Source organism: Sminthopsis crassicaudata, chromosome 6 (genome assembly GCF_048593235.1).
Source record: "Sminthopsis crassicaudata isolate SCR6 chromosome 6, ASM4859323v1, whole genome shotgun sequence".
NCBI classification, from domain to species: domain Eukaryota; kingdom Metazoa; phylum Chordata; class Mammalia; order Dasyuromorphia; family Dasyuridae; genus Sminthopsis; species Sminthopsis crassicaudata.
In genome coordinates, this window is record NC_133622.1 from 203,838,554 (window position 1) to 203,858,863 (window position 20,310).

Consider the following 20,310-nt stretch of genomic DNA (forward strand, 5'->3'; position numbering starts at 1 on the left):
GCAGCCGGACGGCTCCAGACAGATCTTGGCCCTCGCGTCCACAGCCCGTTCCCTTCCCTCCCCATCCCCGTCCCCCTTCCCGAAGCTGGCACAGGCAGGCCTCCGAGCAGCCGCCTTCCCTGGGCCCCGCCGGGCGGCCGGGAGCCCTTCCTGGGCGACCCCCTCCGCATCCCCCCGGCCCGCAGCCCTGCCGGGGGGCAGGACGGCGCCATCCTCGTCCCCCTCCGGGGCCAAACACCCTCCCAGGCGTGGGGGGCAGACGGGTAAACTGAGGCGCGGAAAAATAAAATCACGGGCCGGGCCCACAAAGCCAGAGGCGAAGCTCAAACCCCCAAAGAGCCGGCCACCAGCGCTTCTCTTTAAGAGAAAAGGGGCTTTAACCTTTTTTTTAATCCTCAGCTTGGATTCTTTTAATTAAAAGAAAAAAAAGAGCCCAAATCCACATTTTCCAAACCCTTCCAGGTCCTTCTGACCCGGCGCTTCCTCTGTTGTTGTGGGGAGTGGGGGGAAAGCGGGAGGGAGGAGGAGAGTCCAGAGCTGCTTTTTCACTCTGCCCTGTTTTTAAAGGTTCCCAGTGATTCTCGCTGCTCACTAGCCCGGCACTCGACCGACTTTCCGGGATCATCTCCCGCTGTAATTCCAGTCTATTTCCACGCTGGGCAGCCAGGTCTCCATGCACAGTGAGCAGCCCCCAGCCTGGGGACGGGGGAGGAGCCTCCAAACCACAGGCCCCCGAGATTCCGAGCGCGGGGTCTGTGGGCATCCTGGCCGCGCCAAAGGCCGAATCTATCGCTTTAGAGCTACAGCTTCTCCAATTTCTTTTCTGGGTGATCCAATTCATTCATTCAAAAATGTTTACTGCCCACTTCCCATGCTGGCCTTCTGTTCGGTCACTCCGGAGGGGGAAGGGAAGGAAGGAAACAAGCTCTTATTAAATGCCCACTATGTTCCAGGCACTGTGCTAAGTGCCTTAATTAATTTGATCAGTCAGGGAAACTGAGGCAAACAAAGGTTAAGGAACTGGCCCATAGCTAAGTGTCTAAGGTTGGATTTGAGGGCAGGTCTTCCTACTCTGGGCCTAGCACGCCCTCCACTGCCACCTTGCTGCCACTGCAGGAGATAAGTAAGAAAAAGAAAACTATACTAAATTAATATACAAGAAAAACACAAGCAGGCCACTGCAGGGGAAAATAGCAGCACTTTGGGCATTAAAGTAGGTGTGGCTTGCTTGGAGGCAACAGGAAAAAGATTGGAAAAAACAAGGGGAGGGAGGTCAGAGAGGGGCTTGAATGGCAGAATGATGAATCTTGGACTTGGCTCTGCAGACATGCCAGGAGTCATTAAGGGATGAGATGAGAAAAAGCTATATTTTGGGGGAAAAGCAGGTCTATCCAGAGTCCTTTTCCCTGTCTAGGCGACTTTATCGTGTCTTATTGGTTGAATTAACGGCCTCTGGCTCTAGTTTCTCTTCTGAGATTCAGTTCTACAATCCCAACCACCTTCTGGTCACAACAAATTAAATATTCCAGGAGCATTTCAAACACAACATGTCCGACCCTCCCAAACTCCACCCCTTTCCCCACTTCTCTCCTTTGGGGCCCCCTCCATCCATTCCAGTCCCCCATGTTTAAAATCCTCCAGTCATCATAACCTTCCTCACCCTACAAATACAAACCAACCTGACTTCCTACAGTTACATCATTTCTTGCATCCATTTCCTTCTAAAATACATGGTTCCCTATTTTCTTTAGGGTCAAAAGCAAACTCTTCTGTCTGGCATTTAAGACCACTATGGCCTGACTCTAACCTCCATTCACAGCCACACTGTATCACTCTCTCTGCAGGCCAGTCCAACTGGTGTTCTCATACATGACAATCCATGCCTTGTCTCCTGTCTGGAATGCTCTCCCTCTACATTCCCAGAATCACCAAGTTCCTTCACCACTCCGCCCAAGTGCTAGCGGAGTCTCAGTTACGGGTGCCCTCTCTCCAGCCATCCTGCACTTATCCCCTTCAGCCTCGTCCTCTTTACATGAGTTCTGTATCTATTTACAGATGTAACACTGTCTCTCCCGTCGGACTGGAAGCTCCTTGAGGTTAGGAGTTATTTCATTTGTTACATCTGTATTACTAGCGCCTAGCACGGGGCCCATCATGTAAGAGGTTTGTTGACCGGCAGATTTTAGAAAAGAACTGGACACAGACTAGACATCTGTCCTTTGCGGGGAACAAGCTGGACTGTAACAGAATGTAGTATTGTTAACAACAACAGTTTGGATAATCCTGGGAAGGCTTTCAAAAACTGGTGTAGAGTGAGACAAGCAGATCCAGGAAGACAATATACATAATGACTCCTACAAAATAGATGGAAAAGGGGGAAAGATCTGAATATTGTGATTGTAGTAACCAAACCTGGCTCGAGTGTCCCTTCCTCCACTCTTCATGGGGGAACTTTGATATAATTGCTGAACTGGTTAATTTGCTGAACTATTTTTTCTTTTCTTTTTAAATCCTCCTTACAAAGGGTGGCTCCATGGGTGGAGAGGCAGATAATTCCAAAAGGAAGATGATATGAAAACAAGATAGCAACTATTTTTAAAGAGCAGAAAAAAGTCTGCGAATCTTCTGACCCAAACAAAGTGGAAAGGAGTCTAGGTTTCTCATGAACCAGATCACTGGACATTCCGGGGGTTCAAGACACCCACGGATGATCCCTTTAGCCGAGAGCATGTTAACTCCCTAATCCCTGGACAAAGCGCCTCGGTGCTTCCTGACAGGAACCAACGCTGGCCAAGAAGTGGTGAAGGGCCAGTTCTGTGAACTTCAGCAAACATTTACTAAATGCCTGCAGTGTGCAAAGATTTAAAGAAAGAAGGGGCCTGTTACAGGTCAATTAGTCCTATGATTTTACAGAAAACTGAGGTCCGGGAAGTTAAGTGACAGGCTCAAGAGCATACAATTGTGTCAAATCCAGTTCTTCTGACTCTTGCCATACACCTTTCCCCAAAGTGCTCGAGATGGGTTCTTGGGCCCAAGATTCGGCGAATTCTCCATGCTACTGATGAAGCAACCAGAGCTCCCGGGAGGGGAACTTTAGCAGTGGAGTTGGCTGAGGAGATAACATTCTTTTGAAAGAATCCCCAAGCTAAATAAACCAAGAGATTTCAAGATGGTGGAAAGAGAGAGAAGAGCACTAATAAGGCAGGAGAGCAGGAAAAGATTTTCCCAAAAAAGCAGTAGCATCTAAACCGAACCTTAAAAAAGCTGAGGAGTAGTATGCTCCCGTTTAAGACTCCCAGGCTCATTGTTTCCAGCTCTGAGGCACTCACTTCCGGACAGCAGCCAGCGGGGAAACGGCCCCCAATTCATTGACTCCACAAACATTCGTGATGTGCCCAAGCACAAGCAAGGAAGCTGGGAGCCATTTAAAGATAAATAAGCCTCAGTCCTTGCCCTGGGAGGAAGATAAGATAAGGGCAGAGATAAACAAAATACAAATTAAAATATAAATGTATACAGGGAGGATCTAGAGCTAGGAGACCAGAAAAGGAAAAGACAAATTCCCATCACATCCAGAGTCTGACCAGAAAAAAAAAAAAGGAAAAAGACTAGTTTTTTTCTTCTTTTCTCACTGTTTAGCAGCAGGGTCTTGGACCCAATAACTTCCTGACTTGGTACCCTAACGTGGCTTCTGCTTAGGGACCAACTCCTAGCTGGTGACCAAGTTAGAAAACGATTATCACTCAAAAAACAAGGCAGACGCCCTCCGATTTTGTAAGATAGCAGAAGACCAGACCAGTCTTAGTTAATAATAATAATAAAAGAAGACAACTGATAAGAGCTTGGGGTGGGGGAAGAAAAGATATATTTCAAAGTCAATGGATCTCATGCATAGGACAAAAACCTATCCCCATGTTCCTGGGGATTTCACAATTTCCTAAGCAAGATCTTCCTGAATCAGGGGAATCAACTTGTTGTTATGAAGAAAACCACAATGAATTTAGGAAATGCCTTTTAGAAGGAAAAAACATTAGACAGGGGAAATTTTAGTCAGTTAATTAGACTGCAGTTGGAGCAATAAAAGTCTCTGTAAACTAATGAGTCAAGGAGGGGGTCAAGAAAGGACTTGGGCTTGGATTAAGTGATTCCCAAACACCCAAGTACAGTAGAGTCCCCAGTGTCTGAGCAAGGCTGAGCAAACAATTTCCCGTAACAGACTCATGTTATTAAAATGACTTGTAACCGTTCCAAAGCCCTGAGCAGAGCTGACCCCGGCAGCCAAACTTACAAAAAGAACTTAAAACCTACCAGTCCAGTAATGGTTTCACCAGCCTGCCAAAGTAAAAGTATCCGAGGAGTAAAATAGATGAATGCAGTGCTCCTGCTCCTCTGTCTTTCAGGAAATGAAGGAAAGGAAAGAAGGGAGGAAAGGAAGGGAGGGAGGGAGGGAGGGAGGGAGGGAGGGAAAGGAAGGAAGGAAGGAAGGGAGGGAGGGAGGGAAAGGAAGGAAGGAAGGAAGGGAGGGAGGGAGGGAGGGAGGGAGGGAGGGAGGAAGGAAGGAAGGAAGGAAGGAAGGAAGGAAGGAAGGAAGGAAGGAAGGAAGGAAGGGAGGGAGGGAGGGAGGGAGGGAGGGAGGGAGGGAGGGAGGGAGGAGGGAGGGAGGGAGGGAGGGGAAGGAAGGAAGGGAGGAAGGAAGGAAGGGAGGAAGGAAGGAAGGAAGGAAGGAAGGAAGGAAGGAAGGAAGGAAGGAAGGAAGGAAGGAAGGAAGGAAGGAAGGGAGGGAGGGAGGGAGGGAGGAAGGAAGAAAGGAAGGAAGAAAGGAAGGAAGGAAGGAAGGAAGGAAGGAAGGGAGGGAGGGAGGGAGGAAGGAAGGAAGGAAGGAAGGGAGGGAGGGAGGGAGGGAGGGAGGGAAGGAGGGAGGGAGGAGGGAGGGAGGAAGGAAGGAAGGGAGGGAGGGAGGAAGGGAGGGAGGGAGGGAGGAAGGAAGGAAGGGAGGGAGGGAGGGAGGGAGGAAGGAAGGAAGGAAGGGAGGGAGGGGGGGAGGGACGGAGGGAGGGAGGGAGGGAGGGGAAGGAAGGAAGGGAGGGAGGGAGGGAGGGAGGGAGGGAGGAAGGAAGGAAGGAAGGAAGGGAGGGAGGGAGGGAGGGAGGGAGGGAGGGAGGGAGGGAGGGAGGGAGGGAGGGAGGGAGGGAGGAAGGAAGGAAGGAAGGGAGGGAGGGAGGGAGGGACGGAGGGAGGGAGGGAGGGAGGGAGGAAGGAAGGGAGGGAGGGAGGGAGGGAGGGAGGGAGGGAGGAAGGAAGGAAGGAAGGAAGGGAGGGAGGGAGGGAGGGAGGGAGGGAGGAGAGGAAGGGAGGGAGGGAGGGAGGGAGGGAGGGAGGGAGGGAGGGAGGGAGGGAGGGAGGGAGGAAGGAAGGAAGGAAGGAAGGAAGGAAGGAAGGAAGGAAGGAAGGAAGGAAGGAAGGAAGGAAGGAAGGAAGGAAGGAAGGAAGGAAGGAAGGAAGGAAGGAAGGAAGGAAGGAAGGAAGGAAGGAAGGAAGGAAGAAGGAAGGAAGGATCTTATTGCCTGCCAGGCATTGGGCTCCACACTGACACTGAATTTGCCTGGTGGGTGGCTGTGCAGAGGGGAGCCACGTTTAGCAGCAGCAGGGCACAGCTGCTCCAGCCCCAGCAGGAAGTCCCAGATCCAGGGATGGAAGGGGTCTCTCTGAGGCCCTCTGGCCCAACCTCCCCCTGAACAGGAGCCCCTTCTATAATTCACTTGAAGGCCGCTAGGGAGGGGGAATCCACAGCCTTCCAGAGCGCCACATCCCGTTTCTAGCCGGGGCTGTTAGGAAAGAATGAATCCATCTTCCTGTGATCCCACCCCCCTTCTCTGCACCCTGTGTAAAAGGGGGCACCAGACGGGCTCCTGCAGTCATGCTCTGGAGAACCGGGCGCTATGAGACATCCGAATAAGCTCCATCACACTGAAAGCCAGGGACAGAATAAAAGAACCCGAAGTCCGGCTTTCTCTCCCTTCCCCCACTGAACGGCAGCATCCTCTCTTAATCCCACAGTGCGGTGTCTTCCTAAATGATACCCTGACATGGCAACTGCTTAGCAGCCCCCCCCCCCGCCCCCCCGCCCGCTGGCTGGGCGGCCTGGTGGGAAAACCTCCCAAACACTCATGGCTGGGTTCTCAACGCTTCTCCTAATGCAGCCCAAGACTGCAGGAACCTTATTATTAACTAAGCAAGGACGGACATTTCCAGAGGGTGTCAAGGTCTGCAAAATGCTGCCCAATGAGTCAATGACAGCGATGGGGAAGGCCCCCAGATGCTCCAGGTTACAGGGGAGGAAACAAGCTTCATGATCACAGAGCAGAGCCAGGGACAGAGTCTGAGCTCCCGTCTCCCTCCGGGCGAATCCGCTCTTTCCCCACTCTGACACTCTTCTTGGCTGCCCTCGTGCTGCTGACAAGTTAAACTTGCCCTCTCCTCAAATCCCCTTTTCTCTTTTTCGGATACACTGCTATGAAGAGGAATTTTTCCCCAAACCAAGTTTAAGAGTCCATCTTCATCCCTACACAATGCTAAGTCTTCCCAATATTCTGCCCCGTGGAGGTCTTGTTGGCTCCTGGCCGCGGGTCCAGTGCATTGTTAGCTGTCCAAGCCTTCACGTTACTACGGTGTGAGAGGATGCCCTACCTGCAAGGTCTCCTGGAGCACGACACCAAACCCACGGGCCACCAGGCACCTTCCGGAGCCACCCCGGCCTCTCCCAGGCCTCTCCAGCTCCCCAGCAGGGACCTGTCCTGCTCCAGCCCCACACCCAGTCCTGCCCAAACAGGGCACGAGTCTCCAAGCTTTCACAGCTGACTACATTTTTTCCCTTCAAGAACCCTGAGATAACAACAATAATAGCAAATGTTTATAGTGTTTTAAACTTGCCAAGTGCTTCCATATGTTCCATATAATTCCACCCAAAAGTACGAGGCTTTGGGTAATGGGGGGTATTATTAAAGTAAGAGTCGGGGTACAGGGAATTCACAAGGCCTCCAAGCAGGGCCCTGGAGAGGGGGCAAAGCTGGGGGGCCGGGGGAGAGATCCCAATTCTCCAGCCAGAAGCTGAGGCCGGCCGATGAAGGACTGGGCCAGGGGGCTCGGGGGACTTTCACCTGCGTCCTGAACCCTTCGGCGCCGGGGGAATGCGGGGCAGGGGCAGTCACACGGTCCCCAGCTGCCCCCCAGCAGGGGCAGCAACAGCCCCGCTTTCTTCCCAGGAGGCTTGGCCCGGAGCCCCTCCACAGCCCAGCTCGGGGAAGCCAGAGGTCTCGACCTTTCCCAGCTTTGCAGCTGAGATAAGAGCCCAGGGCATCGCCAAGAATCTCCGATTTGCACTCTCAGAGGGAGGCTAAGCTTATCTCAGTGGTGCTTTTGGCTAAGGAGACTGGGCTCTCACCCTCACCCCTCGTCCTGGGGCTCTGCCCACCCCGCTCACCTGCCAAGCTCCCCTTCCCAGGCAGCCAGTCTAACCCCAGGAAGGGGCCATGATGGACAGAGGGGGCCTGCTGGCCTGAGGGGGGGGAGCAGTGCAGGCTGGAAGAGCCCTGCTTGGCAGAGGGAACCTGGCTTCATGGCACGTTGGGGAGGGTGAGGAGAAGGGCAGAACCAGGGTCCCCAGCACACGTTCAGTTACTCGGGCTTCACCCCAGAGACAGCCAATGATCCGGCCCCATGTGGGGGGTAATCTGGGGCTGCAGCCTGGCCCCTGAACAAGCACCAAGCTCGCGGCCCAGCCCTGGTTCTGGGCTGGCACTCTCCGCACCCTCCCTTCTCCCTCCCAAGGCTGAACAACTCCCAACTGTGAAGAGAGAAAGGCAGCTTCTCCTGGAGACCAGCCAAGAGACCTTCTGCCCGAGGGCAGGGGGAAAGGAGTGACCCTGGCTGCTCACCCTCCCTGCCCCGGGGTCCCTCCCCTCCCCTCCTCCCTTCCAAGTTCATTCCTCCCATGATCCCTTTCTCCTCATTCTTCTCCTTCCCTCCCTTCCTCCCCTCTGTTCTCCTCTCTCCCCCCTTCCCTCCTTTCCTCCTTTCCTCTTCTCGTCTCCTCCTCTCCCTCTCTCCTCTCCTCTCCCTTTTGTCTCTTTCTCCTCTTCTTCCTCTCCTCTCCTTCCCATGCCCTCTACAACTGCCCCCCAAGCCCTCTCTTCCAGTCCCCTGCCCGGCCTCCCCGCCCCCGCTGCCGGCTCCGGCCCCTCCTGCTCCCTCCCTACCTCTCGGACCTCATGGCCAGTGTTCTCTCCACGCTCTGGCTCTGCTGCAGCCCTTTTCCCCTCCCCTCGGCCCCTCCCGGGGAGAATGGGGAAGCTGAGCAGAGGCTAAAAGTGCCCTGCAGCGCAGCCTTAGTTAACTCCCCCAAGTTGCGGGTCACTCCTTGGCCAGAATGGCCAGCACGCTGGGGGCCCCCAGTCTGGTCAGGCAGACCCGGCTCTCCAAGCATCTGCCTCCTGGGACACATTTCTAGGCAACAGATGCAGAAATGGTCATCGGGGCTTTGAACAGAAACACCACTTTTCAGGGAAATAATTCGAATAGGAAGGACAAGGATTGATTCCATGGGAGAGAAAAAGAGGAAAAAAGGGAGAGGGAAAGAGAGAAGGGGAAGGAGGAGGGGGAGGCAAAGAAAGAAGAGAAAAAGAAAGGAAAGAAAGAGGGGGAAGGGAAAGAAAGAGAGAAAGAAAAAGGAAGGAAAGGAAGGAAGAAAAATTGAGAGAGAAAAAAGAAAGAGAAAGGAAGGAAGGAGGAGAGGGAGGGAGGGAGGGAGGGAGGGAGGACACATGCCGGGCACTGTGCACGCGCTTAACAAACATCTCATTGCATCCTCACAACCCTGAGGGACAGCCATAACTTCCAAGGCAAGACTGGAATTGGGGCCTTTCTGAGTCCAGGCCCAGAGCTCTGGAACAGGAAGCAGAAAGCCCAAGACCCTCTGGGAGGTCTCGCACCCCTTCCGGCCTCCCCAGGGCCCCTCTGGGCCAGCGCAGCCCGACGGGGAGCGCGGCCCCAACACTCAGAACACAGCGGGCGCTTACTGAGACGCTCGCTGGGGGCCGACGGAAGGCCCTGGGCTCTCAGACAGCTGTAATTCCCGCCGCTTACTCCGGGTTCTGCGTCCTCGCTTACAAAAGGAGAGGCTGGGAGTCAGGACCTCGGAGTTCCTCCCCAGAAATCTCTGCTCCGTCACCTCAGGTCAGTCACTGAGGGCACCAGGGACCCCCGGGGTCAAGTTAGGTAGGCCAGAGAAAAAGCTCCTTCTTGCTCTGCGGAGCCGAGTCCTGCGGCAGACTCCCTCCTGGGGCACAGCCCCCGGCCCTGGCTCAGAGCGGATCGGACCACGCCAGGAGGCCCTGGCCCCAGCGGGCAGCCCCCCCCCCAGGTCCGAGAGCGGCTGCGCTGGGTTGCTATGAGCACCAAGCTCTCCTTCCTCACCACGACCCCAGGTGGGGTCTTCCTGGCAAAGATGCCGGGCGGGGTTGGCCATTTCCTTGTTACAGACGAGGAAACTGAGGCAAATAAAGTTAAGGGACTTGGCCAGGGGCACACAGAAAGTGTCTGAGCCCGGATCTGCGTTCAGCAAGATTCCGAGCCCACCCTGAGCCCCGTGCTGCAGCACCGGCTCCCTGCAGGAACTCCTGCTGCCCCGTCTCCACGCGGCAGCCCGCAGGCAGCCCCGGCAGGGGCCCGCTGGCTCTCCTCCCCCAGTCCCTGAGCACCCCGCTCTTCCTCCGCCCCAGCCTGGGTGACCAAAGTCCCTCCTACGTCAGGTGTGGATGAGAACGGTCCCCCAGACCTCGACCGGCAGGGCAGCGCTCACCGCCCCCTTTCAGAGATAACGGCCCCTTCCAAAGTCCCTACACCACAAGCTGGACGCCAGGGCTTCGAAGGTGCCCAAAGCGCCTGCTCTCCAGCAAGAAGCGCGCTAACGAGGGGCCTGGGAGGGAGAGTGCGGGCGCAGCCCGGAGCTGTGGGGGCCGCGCGGACCCCGGGGCCTGCCGCCCTTTTGCTGTTAGCTTCTTTGCCCGTCCGGTTCTTCTTTCTCATGCGCTTCCCGCCTGATCTGACTCTTCTGGCACATCATGAACACGGACACGTGGTTAGAAGAACCGCGCGGGTTTCACCTCCCTAGGACTGTTCGCTGTCTTGGGGAAGGGAGGGAGGAACACTCGGAAAGGGAGGTTTTGCAAAGGTGAATGTCGAAAACTTTCTTTGCATGTTTCCGGGAAAACAAAATACTGCTTAAAGGGGCCATGGGGCCTAGCCCCAGGGTCAGAGGCGTGGGCACTAAGGTATCAATTAGCAGCCAGGGGTACAGTGGAGAGAGCACCAGCCCGGACCGGGTTCAAGCTGGCGGCTCACTGGTCCTGGGACTCTGGCCAAGTCACTTAACCCTCTCTGCCTCAGCTTCCTCCTCTGTGAAAAGAGCTGGAGAAGGGAATGGCCAATGCCTCAGTATCTGCCAGAAAATCCCACAAGAGGCTGGGAACAGCTGAAATGACTGAACGTTAAGGAGGAGACAGTAATTTGCCAAACTTTTTCTTCATTCAGTGAATAGTGAGCAGTCTTCTCTGTCTGACTTTTTCTCTCTCTTCCTATATCTATGTATATGTCTCTCCCCTTTCTCTCTGTCTCTGTCCCCCCTCCTTCTCTGTCTCTCTCCCCTTTCTCTCTGTCTCTGTCCCCTCTCTATCTCTGTCTCTCCCCTTTGTCTCTGTCTCTCCTCTCTGTCTCTGTCCCCTCTCTGTCTCTCCCCTTTGTTTCTCTCCCCTTCTCTCTGTCTCTGTCCCCTCTCTATCTCTGTCTCTCCCCTTTGTCTCTCTCCCCTTCTCTCTGTCTCTGTCCCCTCTCTATCTCTGTCTCTCCCCTTTGTCTCTCTCCCCTTCTCTCTGTCTCTGTCCCCTCTCTATCTCTGTCTCTCCCCTTTGTCTCTCTCCCCTTCTCTCTGTCTCTGTCCCCTCTCTATCTCTGTCTCTCCCCTTTGTCTCTCTCTCCCATTCTCTCTGTCTCTGTCCCCTCTCTATCTCTGTCTCTCCCCTTTGTTTCTCTCCCCTTCTGTCTCTGTCCCCTCTCTATCTCTGTCTCTCCCCTTTGTCTCTCTCCCCTTCTCTCTGTCTCTGTCCCCTCTCTATCTCTGTCTCTCCCCTTTGTCTCTCTCTCCCATTCTCTCTGTCTCTGTCCCCTCTCTATCTCTGTCTCTCCCCTTTGTTTCTCTCCCCTTCTGTCTCTGTCCCCTCTCTATCTCTGTCTCTCCCCTTTGTCTCTCTCCCCTTCTCTCTGTCTCTGTCCCCTCTCTATCTCTGTCTCTCCCCTTTGTCTCTCTCTCCCATTCTCTCTGTCTCTGTCCCCTCTCTATCTCTGTCTCTCCCCTTTGTCTCTCTCTCCCATTCTCTCTGTCTCTGTCCCCCCTCCTTCTCTGTCTCTCTCCCCTTTCTCTCTGTCTCTGTCCCCCCTCTTTCTCTGTCTCTCTCCCCTTCTCTCTGTCTCTGTCCCCTCTCTATCTCTGTCTCTCCCCTTTGTCTCTGTCTCTCCTCTCTGTCTCTGTCCCCTCTCTGTCTCTCCCCTTTGTTTCTCTCCCCTTCTCTCTGTCTCTGTCCCCTCTCTATCTCTGTCTCTCCCCTTTGTCTCTCTCCCCTTCTCTCTGTCTCTGTCCCCTCTCTATCTCTGTCTCTCCCCTTTGTTTCTCTCCCCTTCTCTCTGTCTCTGTCCCCTCTCTATCTCTGTCTCTCCCCTTTGTCTCTGTCTCTCCTCTCTGTCTCTGTCCCCTCTCTGTCTCTCCCCTTTGTTTCTCTCCCCTTCTCTCTGTCTCTGTCCCCTCTCTATCTCTGTCTCTCCCCTTTGTCTCTCTCCCCTTCTCTCTGTCTCTGTCCCCTCTCTATCTCTGTCTCTCCCCTTTGTCTCTCTCCCCTTCTCTCTGTCTCTGTCCCCTCTCTATCTCTGTCTCTCCCCTTTGTCTCTCTCCCCTTCTCTCTGTCTCTGTCCCCTCTCTATCTCTGTCTCTCCCCTTTGTCTCTCTCTCCCATTCTCTCTGTCTCTGTCCCCTCTCTATCTCTGTCTCTCCCCTTTGTCTCTCTCCCCTTCTGTCTCTGTCCCCTCTCTATCTCTGTCTCTCCCCTTTGTCTCTCTCTCCTTCTCTCTGTCTCTGTCCCCTCTCTATCTCTGTCTCTCCCCTTTGTCTCTCTCCCCTTCTCTCTGTCTCTGTCCCCTCTCTATCTCTGTCTCTCCCCTTTGTCTCTCTCCCCTTCTCTCTGTCTCTGTCCCCTCTCTATCTCTGTCTCTCCCCTTTGTCTCTCTCCCCTTCTCTCTGTCTCTGTCCCCTCTCTATCTCTGTCTCTCCCCTTTGTCTCTCTCTCCCATTCTCTCTGTCTCTGTCCCCTCTCTATCTCTGTCTCTCCCCTTTGTCTCTCTCCCCTTCTGTCTCTGTCCCCTCTCTATCTCTGTCTCTCCCCTTTGTCTCTCTCTCCTTCTCTCTGTCTCTGTCCCCTCTCTATCTCTGTCTCTCCCCTTTGTCTCTCTCCCCTTCTCTCTGTCTCTGTCCCCTCTCTATCTCTGTCTCTCCCCTTTGTCTCTCTCCCCTTCTCTCTGTCTCTGTCCCCTCTCTATCTCTGTCTCTCCCCTTTGTCTCTCTCTCCCATTCTCTCTGTCTCTGTCCCCTCTCTATCTCTGTCTCTCCCCTTTGTCTCTCTCTCCCATTCTCTCTGTCTCTGTCCCCTCTCTATCTCTGTCTCTCCCCTTTGTCTCTCTCCCTTTCTCTGTCTCTGTCCCCTCTCTATCTCTGTCTCTCCCCTTTGTCCCTGTCTCTCCCCTTCTCTCTGACCTCCCCCGTTCTCTCTCTCCCCTCACAGCGCCCATCACCAGGATTCCGTTGCAGCAGAGGGAGCCAGGACCCCTTAATCAATGATTTTCCCTGCCCCCCTTCTGGGACAGCGGGTAACAACGCCAGGGTGTCCGTGTGTTGAATGAGGTGTCCCCGCCAGCCCTCGGCCAGGTGGGAAGAGGCTCTCTGAGGGAGCCGGAGGGCAGGGAGCAGCCTTTGGCCGCCAGCTCTGAAGGAGAGCCCGGGGCAGGAATGGGGCCCCGGCATTCGTGAGGAGAACGGGGGGGGGGGGGGGGGGGAGCCCGCTCTCCAGCTGAGACACTGGGGCGCCCCTCCCTCTCTCCATCACCCCAGTTATCAGCTCAGAGCTGTTCCCAGAGAGGAGCCACCACATGCCACAGGAAGCAGAGAGCTGAGGCGAGGGAAGTGACTTCGGAGAGCTACGGATCTGAGGAGGAGGAATAACTTTTTGACAGCTGGAAGTCTAGCTTTGGGGGGGGAGCAGGCCAGGAAGGCCTCCCAGCAGAGATGGGGACCCTGACAGAAGGGAAAGGACACTGAGACGGGAGCTCTCTGACCACATGTGCCCCATTTATGCCTGCCTCATGACCAGGATTTTTGTTTTTGTTTTTCTTTTCTTTTCTTTTCTTTTCTTTTCTTTTCTTTTCTTTTCTTTTCTTTTCTTTTCTTTTCTTTTCTTTTCTTTTCTTTTCTCTTCTCTTCTCTTCTCTTCTCTTCTCTTCTCTCTTCTCTTCTCTTCTCTTCTCTTCTCTTCTCTTCTTTCTTTCTTTCTTTCTTTCTTTCTTTCTTTCTTTCTTTCTTTCTTTCTTTCTTTCTTTCTTTCTTTCTTTCTTTTTTGCTGAGGCAATTGGGATCAAGTGACTTGCCTGGGTCCCACAGCCAGGAAGTGTCTGAGGTCACATTTGAACTCGGGTCCTCCTGACTTCAGGGCTGAGGCTCTACCCACTGCACCACCCAGCTTCATCCCAGCTGTGCCAGGATGTGTGCCGGCAGGGGAGCCCTCCGGGCTTATGGACCTGTAGCTACTATTCTCCCCGTGCAGTCTGAGTGAATGCTCTGAGCTGATAATGTATATGGTGGTTGACTAAGTAAAGGGGAGGACTCCGGGGAGGGACCGTGGATCTACAGAGTAAATGCAGCCGCCAAGTCAGCCCTGCGAGAGCCCCCGAGGGGCAGCTCCCGTGAGGGGCCGTAAATCCCCCAAAGGCCAGACCCGGAAGTGCAAAACAGAACGAGGGTTCTGTCGATGGTCCTTCCTTCTCACTGACCACCGCGGGAGGCCCAAGCAAGCTGGATCTGAGCCAGAGAGGGCCTGCAAAGTTACCCTCTGGGTCCGTGGCCTGAGGTAGGTCAAGCTGGCTGGGCTGGCCCCGATGCTGAGGGAGATCTTGGCCTGTTTGAACGAGGTCTTTAAGGGTCTCAGTTTGATTGAGGCAATACCCATTCAGTGCTAAGGCTAGGGAAGAAAGAAAGGAGCAAGGATTGGCTTTTTTCCAGGGAAAAGGAATCCGTGAGGGAGGGGAGACCCTCAGGGTTTTGAGTCAGAGTTCCAGGGAAGGCCAGAGCTAAGGTCACAAGATTTGCAAATCCAAGGTTATTCTAGCAGACAGGAGATAAAGGGAATCTCCACCCAGAGAGCTTGCTCTGCAGGACTGGCTCTGGGCCAGTCACTTACCCCTGCTTACCTAGACAAGGAAATGGCAAAGCCTCAAGTATCTTGGCCAAAAAACCCCAAACAGAGTCATAAAAGGCTGCGTACAACGGAAATGGCGGAACAAGGAGAAGACAGGGAAGGCAGATTACCTGATTCAGCTGCAAGGGAGCCCTGAGCTCTCAGACCATGGGCACAGCGGGCCAAGGTGTGCCGGCCGAGCCCAAACTCCCGGCCACGTCCTTCACTGAGCTCCGAAAGGCAAAGCCCGCCGAGCCATGTGTGGGTCAGCCTCCACCGGCTCCTATCAGCGAGGGTGAATAACACTCTTACGGGACACACTCACCGGTCTGAGCCAGTGGGAAACCTCGTGACTGTTGGGAATAATGGGATTTAAAGCTGGGAGAGATCTCGAGGTCACCGAGTCCAGGAGCAGGAAAAGGACTTCAGAGACTCTCTGGGATACCCCAACTAGAATCCAACCTACAACAGACCTGATCCATGGTCATCCATCTAGCCTCCGCTCGATGACCTCTGAGAAAAAAATCCCATTACTTCCCAGGTAGACCACTCCATTTTTGCATAACTGTAATTTTTTTTTTTAATCAAACCTTATCTTGCCATCTCACACCTTCTATACTGCTCTCTAATTATTCTCCTAAAACCATAAAAATAGCTCGGGAGAGTCACAAAAATGGGATAGGAGTAGAGACTCCTTTTTTTTTCTGAATCGCCGTTAGAGCTCCAGGGCCAGATGTTCTACCAAACATTTAAAGAACAACTAACTCCAATGCTATAAAAACTATTTGAAAAAATAGGGAAAGTAGGACTCCTAACCAAATTCCTTTTATGGCACAGACATGGTACTGATACCCAAACCAGGTAGGGTGAAAACAGAAAAAGAAAATTACAGACCAATCTCCCTAATGAATATTGATGCTAAAATCTTAAATAAGATATTAGCAAAGAGACTACAGAAAATCATCCCCAGGATAATACACTATGATCAAGCAGGATTTATACCAGGAATGCAGGGCTGGTTCAATATTAGGAAAACTATGAGCATAACTGACCATATCAATAACCAAATTAACAAAAACCCATATGATCATCTCAATAGACGCAGAAAAAGCATTTGATAAAATCCAACACCCATTCCTACTAAAAACACTAGCAAGTACCGGAATAAATGAATCACAATTTAGGAAACAATCAAAAGGCAAGGCTGTTTTGGTTTTTCTAATCCCAATACCTAATAGAGAACTAAATACATACTTGCTAACTTGGCAGAATTTTTTAAATGTCTTACCCCAATTATTAACGAATGCTTACCAACTTGGCAGATCCTTTTTTAAAAATTCTTACCCTGACTCTAGAATAACAAAATGCTAAAGCTAAAAAAGACTCTGAACATCATCTAGTAAATTCTAGACTAATTTCCTTATTTTTTTTAACAAGATGATCCCTAAATAACTGCTTCTTCTTCCTATAAAGAGGAAAAAGGAAAACATTTAAATATATATATATAGTTCTACATTTTGCTCAGAAAAAAGAACAATTTGACCTTATACCCATAGCTCAGAGGCAACAAATGATACTCCAAACCCGAGATGTGATCATTGTGCCTCAGCATCCTCCCAACCCCAGCACCAGTACAGTTTGCCATTTACTATGCCGGCCTTGCTCTGGCCCCCACACTGTCCAGGCTCATCTCAATTCCCTCCAAAGGTGGATAAGCTCCTTAAGAAGCTTAGTTATTAAAAAAAAAAAAAATTTAAAAAAGAAGCTTAGTTATCCTACTGTTATCAGATCAAACCCTCCCCATTATTCCCACCAGTGATCCCATGCTAGGACAGGCCCCTGGTATTACCCTTAAGGGACTATTACAACAGATCGTTCTGCTTCTGGCTTCTCCCTCTTGCACTCTGACCTTTATTCTACCACCAGACTAATCTCCTTTATGAGATCTGCTCACTTTATTTCTCTGCTCAGTAATGTCCAAAGCTACTGGGTCAAGTTCAGACAAGTCCAGTCCTTCCTGATATGGTATAATCTTACCCCCGTCAGGCTATTTCATAGTGTTTTTCTCTAAGAAATCAGAGCTGCAGCCAAACTGGACTACTCTGGAAAAATGCACTTTAACCTCTGCTTGCCTCAGTTTCCCCAACTGTAAAATGTGGGTGATAATAGCACCTGTCTCCAGGGATTGTTGTGAGGATCAAATAAGATGATTTGATGAAAAGCACCTAGCACACAGTAGGCCCTTCACAGGTGGTTGTTCCCTTTGCTCCCTTTCTCTTGCCCACATATAGTAGGTACACATGGGCCCTTGCCCGTCGCCACAAGAGATCTGCCCATGAGTCCTCCGTACTTCATCTGAATAAGGTTAGGGACAGGAAGGACCTTCAACCTTCAATCTTCAACCTCCCCCAGAGGAGACATCATCTGAATTGAGAAGGCCGTCCTTAATTGGACCCCCCATCATGTTCCCAGTGCTCCAGCCCACCCTCAAATTGCTGCTCCTTGCCACTGGCTCATTAAAAATATTAATTAAGAATTGCGCCTATTCTCAGAGAAGAGCCCTGCAGGAGTCCACTCAATGCCCGGCGCATAGTAGGACCTTCCCTTCAGTCCACAGAGCACTAAGCCCAAGGAAGGAGGAGTGCCCCAAAAGAGCACCAGGAAACCCGAAGTGCAAATTACCTTGGGAAGGAAAAGGAGGGGGGCCGCCTGACATCTGAGGTTTCAGTTCCCAGAAACCTGACCTCCTTCCAGCCAGCTCCCCACAGGTGGAAAGATGAGCCCTTCCCTCCCTCCCAGATCCCTCTGAGGTGCTCCTCAGAGCCAGGGAGGGGTCTGGGGAGCACCCTTTCGTTCTAACTCTCTCCATTCATTCTTCCCCACACAGGTTTTATTTACAGATGGAATGACTCCATTTGAAGCAGATTCTGGGTCTCAGCTGAGCTCCAGAACCAGAATGAACGTTCATAAAAAGAATTCTGGGCCACATTTCCGAGAACTTCCGGCCCATATTCCACAGCCCTCCACCCCCAAGCTTCAGCAAAATCTCGCCCCCCGCCCAGCTGAGCTCTCAGCTCTCTGGGGCCTTACCCACAATGTCCTCGTAGGCGTTCTCCTCTAAAGTGCTCTTGGATCCAAATTTGTGCTGGTTCTCAGTACCGTTCTCAGTGGGGGAGGAGGGGTACAGGGACTGGAGACTGGACGCGTCCTCAAACTCAAAGGATTTTCTGTGGATTCCAAGAAGAAGACTCATTTCAAAAACTGGGGAGAGGGAGGAGAAATGGGGAGGGTCCCAAGCCCACTCTAAGGAGCAGCTATGACCAGAACTTATTTAAATAACTGCAAAAAGACCCAAATCCCACCTCCCATCCCCAAATGGAAGAGAAAACTATGTCTTTGGCTCTGGGATGCCCTAAAGGGTCACTTTTTCTTTAGAAAAGATTTTAAGAGACCACTTCTTAAACACTTGAGGGGATAGGGATGGGAGGACCTAGACATGATACAGATTAAGAGAAATGTTTGAAGCTAAATACTTAATGCATTAAGCACTCAAATAAAAACTGAAAAAGGTGATATCCATGACAGTGGAAGCCATCCCGTCACCGCCAGGCTGTCGGCCGGGAAATTTGGAGCCGATGGTCAGGCTAGACCCCGAGATCCTGGAGCTAGAGCGAGGATTTCCCAGCCACACGGCAGCAGTGGGTGCTCCAGTGAGGAATATTCTACCCTCCTCGCATCCGATCGGAAAAGGCCCCATGTAGGGCCCGATACTGGCCACAAGCGGCCAGGCAGAAGGGAGGGGATCCCATGGCCTGTCCCACCTCCCAGGAGCGTTGTCAGGGAAACGGGCAAGAGAAAGGGAGCAAAGGGAACAACCCACCTGTGAAGGGCCTACTGTGTGCCTAGGTGCTTCTTCATCAAATCATCTTATTCTGATCCTCACCAACAACCTCCCCAGAGAGACATCATCTGAATTGAGAAGGCCGTCCTTAATTGGACCCCCCATCATGTTCCCAGTGCTCCAGCCCACCCTCAAATTGCTGCTCCTTGCCACTGGCTCATTAAAAATATTAATTAAGAATTGCGCCTATTCTCAGAGAAGAGCCCTGCAGGAGTCCACTCAATGCCCGGCGCATAGTAGGACCTTCCCTTCAGTCCACAGAGCACTAAGCCCAAGGAAGGAGGAGTGCCCCAAAAGAGCACCAGGAAACCCGAAGTGCAAATTACCTTGGGAAGGAAAAGGAGGGGGGCCGCCTGACATCTGAGGTTTCAGTTCCCAGAAACCTGACCTCCTTCCAGCCAGCTCCCCACAGGTGGAAAGATGAGCCCTTCCCTCCCTCCCAGATCCCTCTGAGGTGCTCCTCAGAGCCAGGGAGGGGTCTGGGGAGCACCCTTTCGTTCTAACTCTCTCCATTCATTCTTCCCCACACAGGTTTTATTTACAGATGGAATGACTCCATTTGAAGCAGATTCTGGGTCTCAGCTGAGCTCCAGAACCAGAATGAACGTTCATAAAAAGAATTCTGGGCCACATTTCCGAGAACTTCCGGCCCATATTCCACAGCCCTCCACCCCCAAGCTTCAGCAAAATCTCGCCCCCCGCCCAGCTGAGCTCTCAGCTCTCTGGGGCCTTACCCACAATGTCCTCGTAGGCGTTCTCCTCTAAAGTGCTCTTGGATCCAAATTTGTGCTGGTTCTCAGTACCGTTCTCAGTGGGGGAGGAGGGGTACAGGGACTGGAGACTGGACGCGTCCTCAAACTCAAAGGATTTTCTGTGGATTCCAAGAAGAAGACTCATTTCAAAAACTGGGGAGAGGGAGGAGAAATGGGGAGGGTCCCAAGCCCACTCTAAGGAGCAGCTATGACCAGAACTTATTTAAATAACTGCAAAAAGACCCAAATCCCACCTCCCATCCCCAAATGGAAGAGAAAACTATGTCTTTGGCTCTGGGATGCCCTAAAGGGTCACTTTTTCTTTAGAAAAGATTTTAAGAGACCACTTCTTAAACACTTGAGGGGATAGGGATGGGAGGACCTAGACATGATACAGATTAAGAGAAATGTTTGAAGCTAAATACTTAATGCATTAAGCACTCAAATAAAAACTGAAAAAGGTGATATCCATGACAGTGGAAGCCATCCCGTCACCGCCAGGCTGTCGGCCGGGAAATTTGGAGCCGATGGTCAGGCTAGACCCCGAGATCCTGGAGCTAGAGCGAGGATTTCCCAGCCACACGGCAGCAGTGGGTGCTCCAGTGAGGAATATTCTACCCTCCTCGCATCCGATCGGAAAAGGCCCCATGTAGGGCCCGATACTGGCCACAAGCGGCCAGGCAGAAGGGAGGGGATCCCATGGCCTGTCCCACCTCCCAGGAGCGTTGTCAGGGAAACCCTGCACAAATAATATAGAACTACATACAGCCCTATATTATTCCTATCATCACCAAACCTTTTATATATTAGGGACCACCATTCCTTGACAACCCTCTGTGATTTCTCTCCTCTGATCTGGCTAAAAAAAATACAGAAACGTTTGTGAGAAGTGATCTCCCTGTCTATTCTCAAAGGCCTCCTGTTTCAGACAGAGCTATTAGGCTGAGAGTAGAGCTGCCGGGGGGATGGAGAAGGTCGGGGTGAAGACCTTCCCCCGATATTAAAGTGTGATGGCGGAGGCCCGGGGGGCCGGGGCATGAGAGGGGGAAGGCGAGGGCTGACAGGTCTTCAGGAGACAGCTAACATCATCAGCCGGCCAGACTCCAGGGAG

At 52.4% G+C, this 20,310-nt stretch overlaps 1 protein-coding gene across 1 annotated transcript in view; it reads right to left on the reverse strand.

The window, feature by feature from the left end:
- DENND2B (DENN domain containing 2B) overlaps positions 1 to 20,310 on the reverse strand; it is a 136,857-nt gene that overhangs the window by 35,442 nt on the left and 81,105 nt on the right. The window contains 1 exon segment of the mRNA XM_074274498.1: positions 19,182 to 19,318. Within this exon segment, the coding sequence (XP_074130599.1) occupies positions 19,182 to 19,318 (137 nt within the window).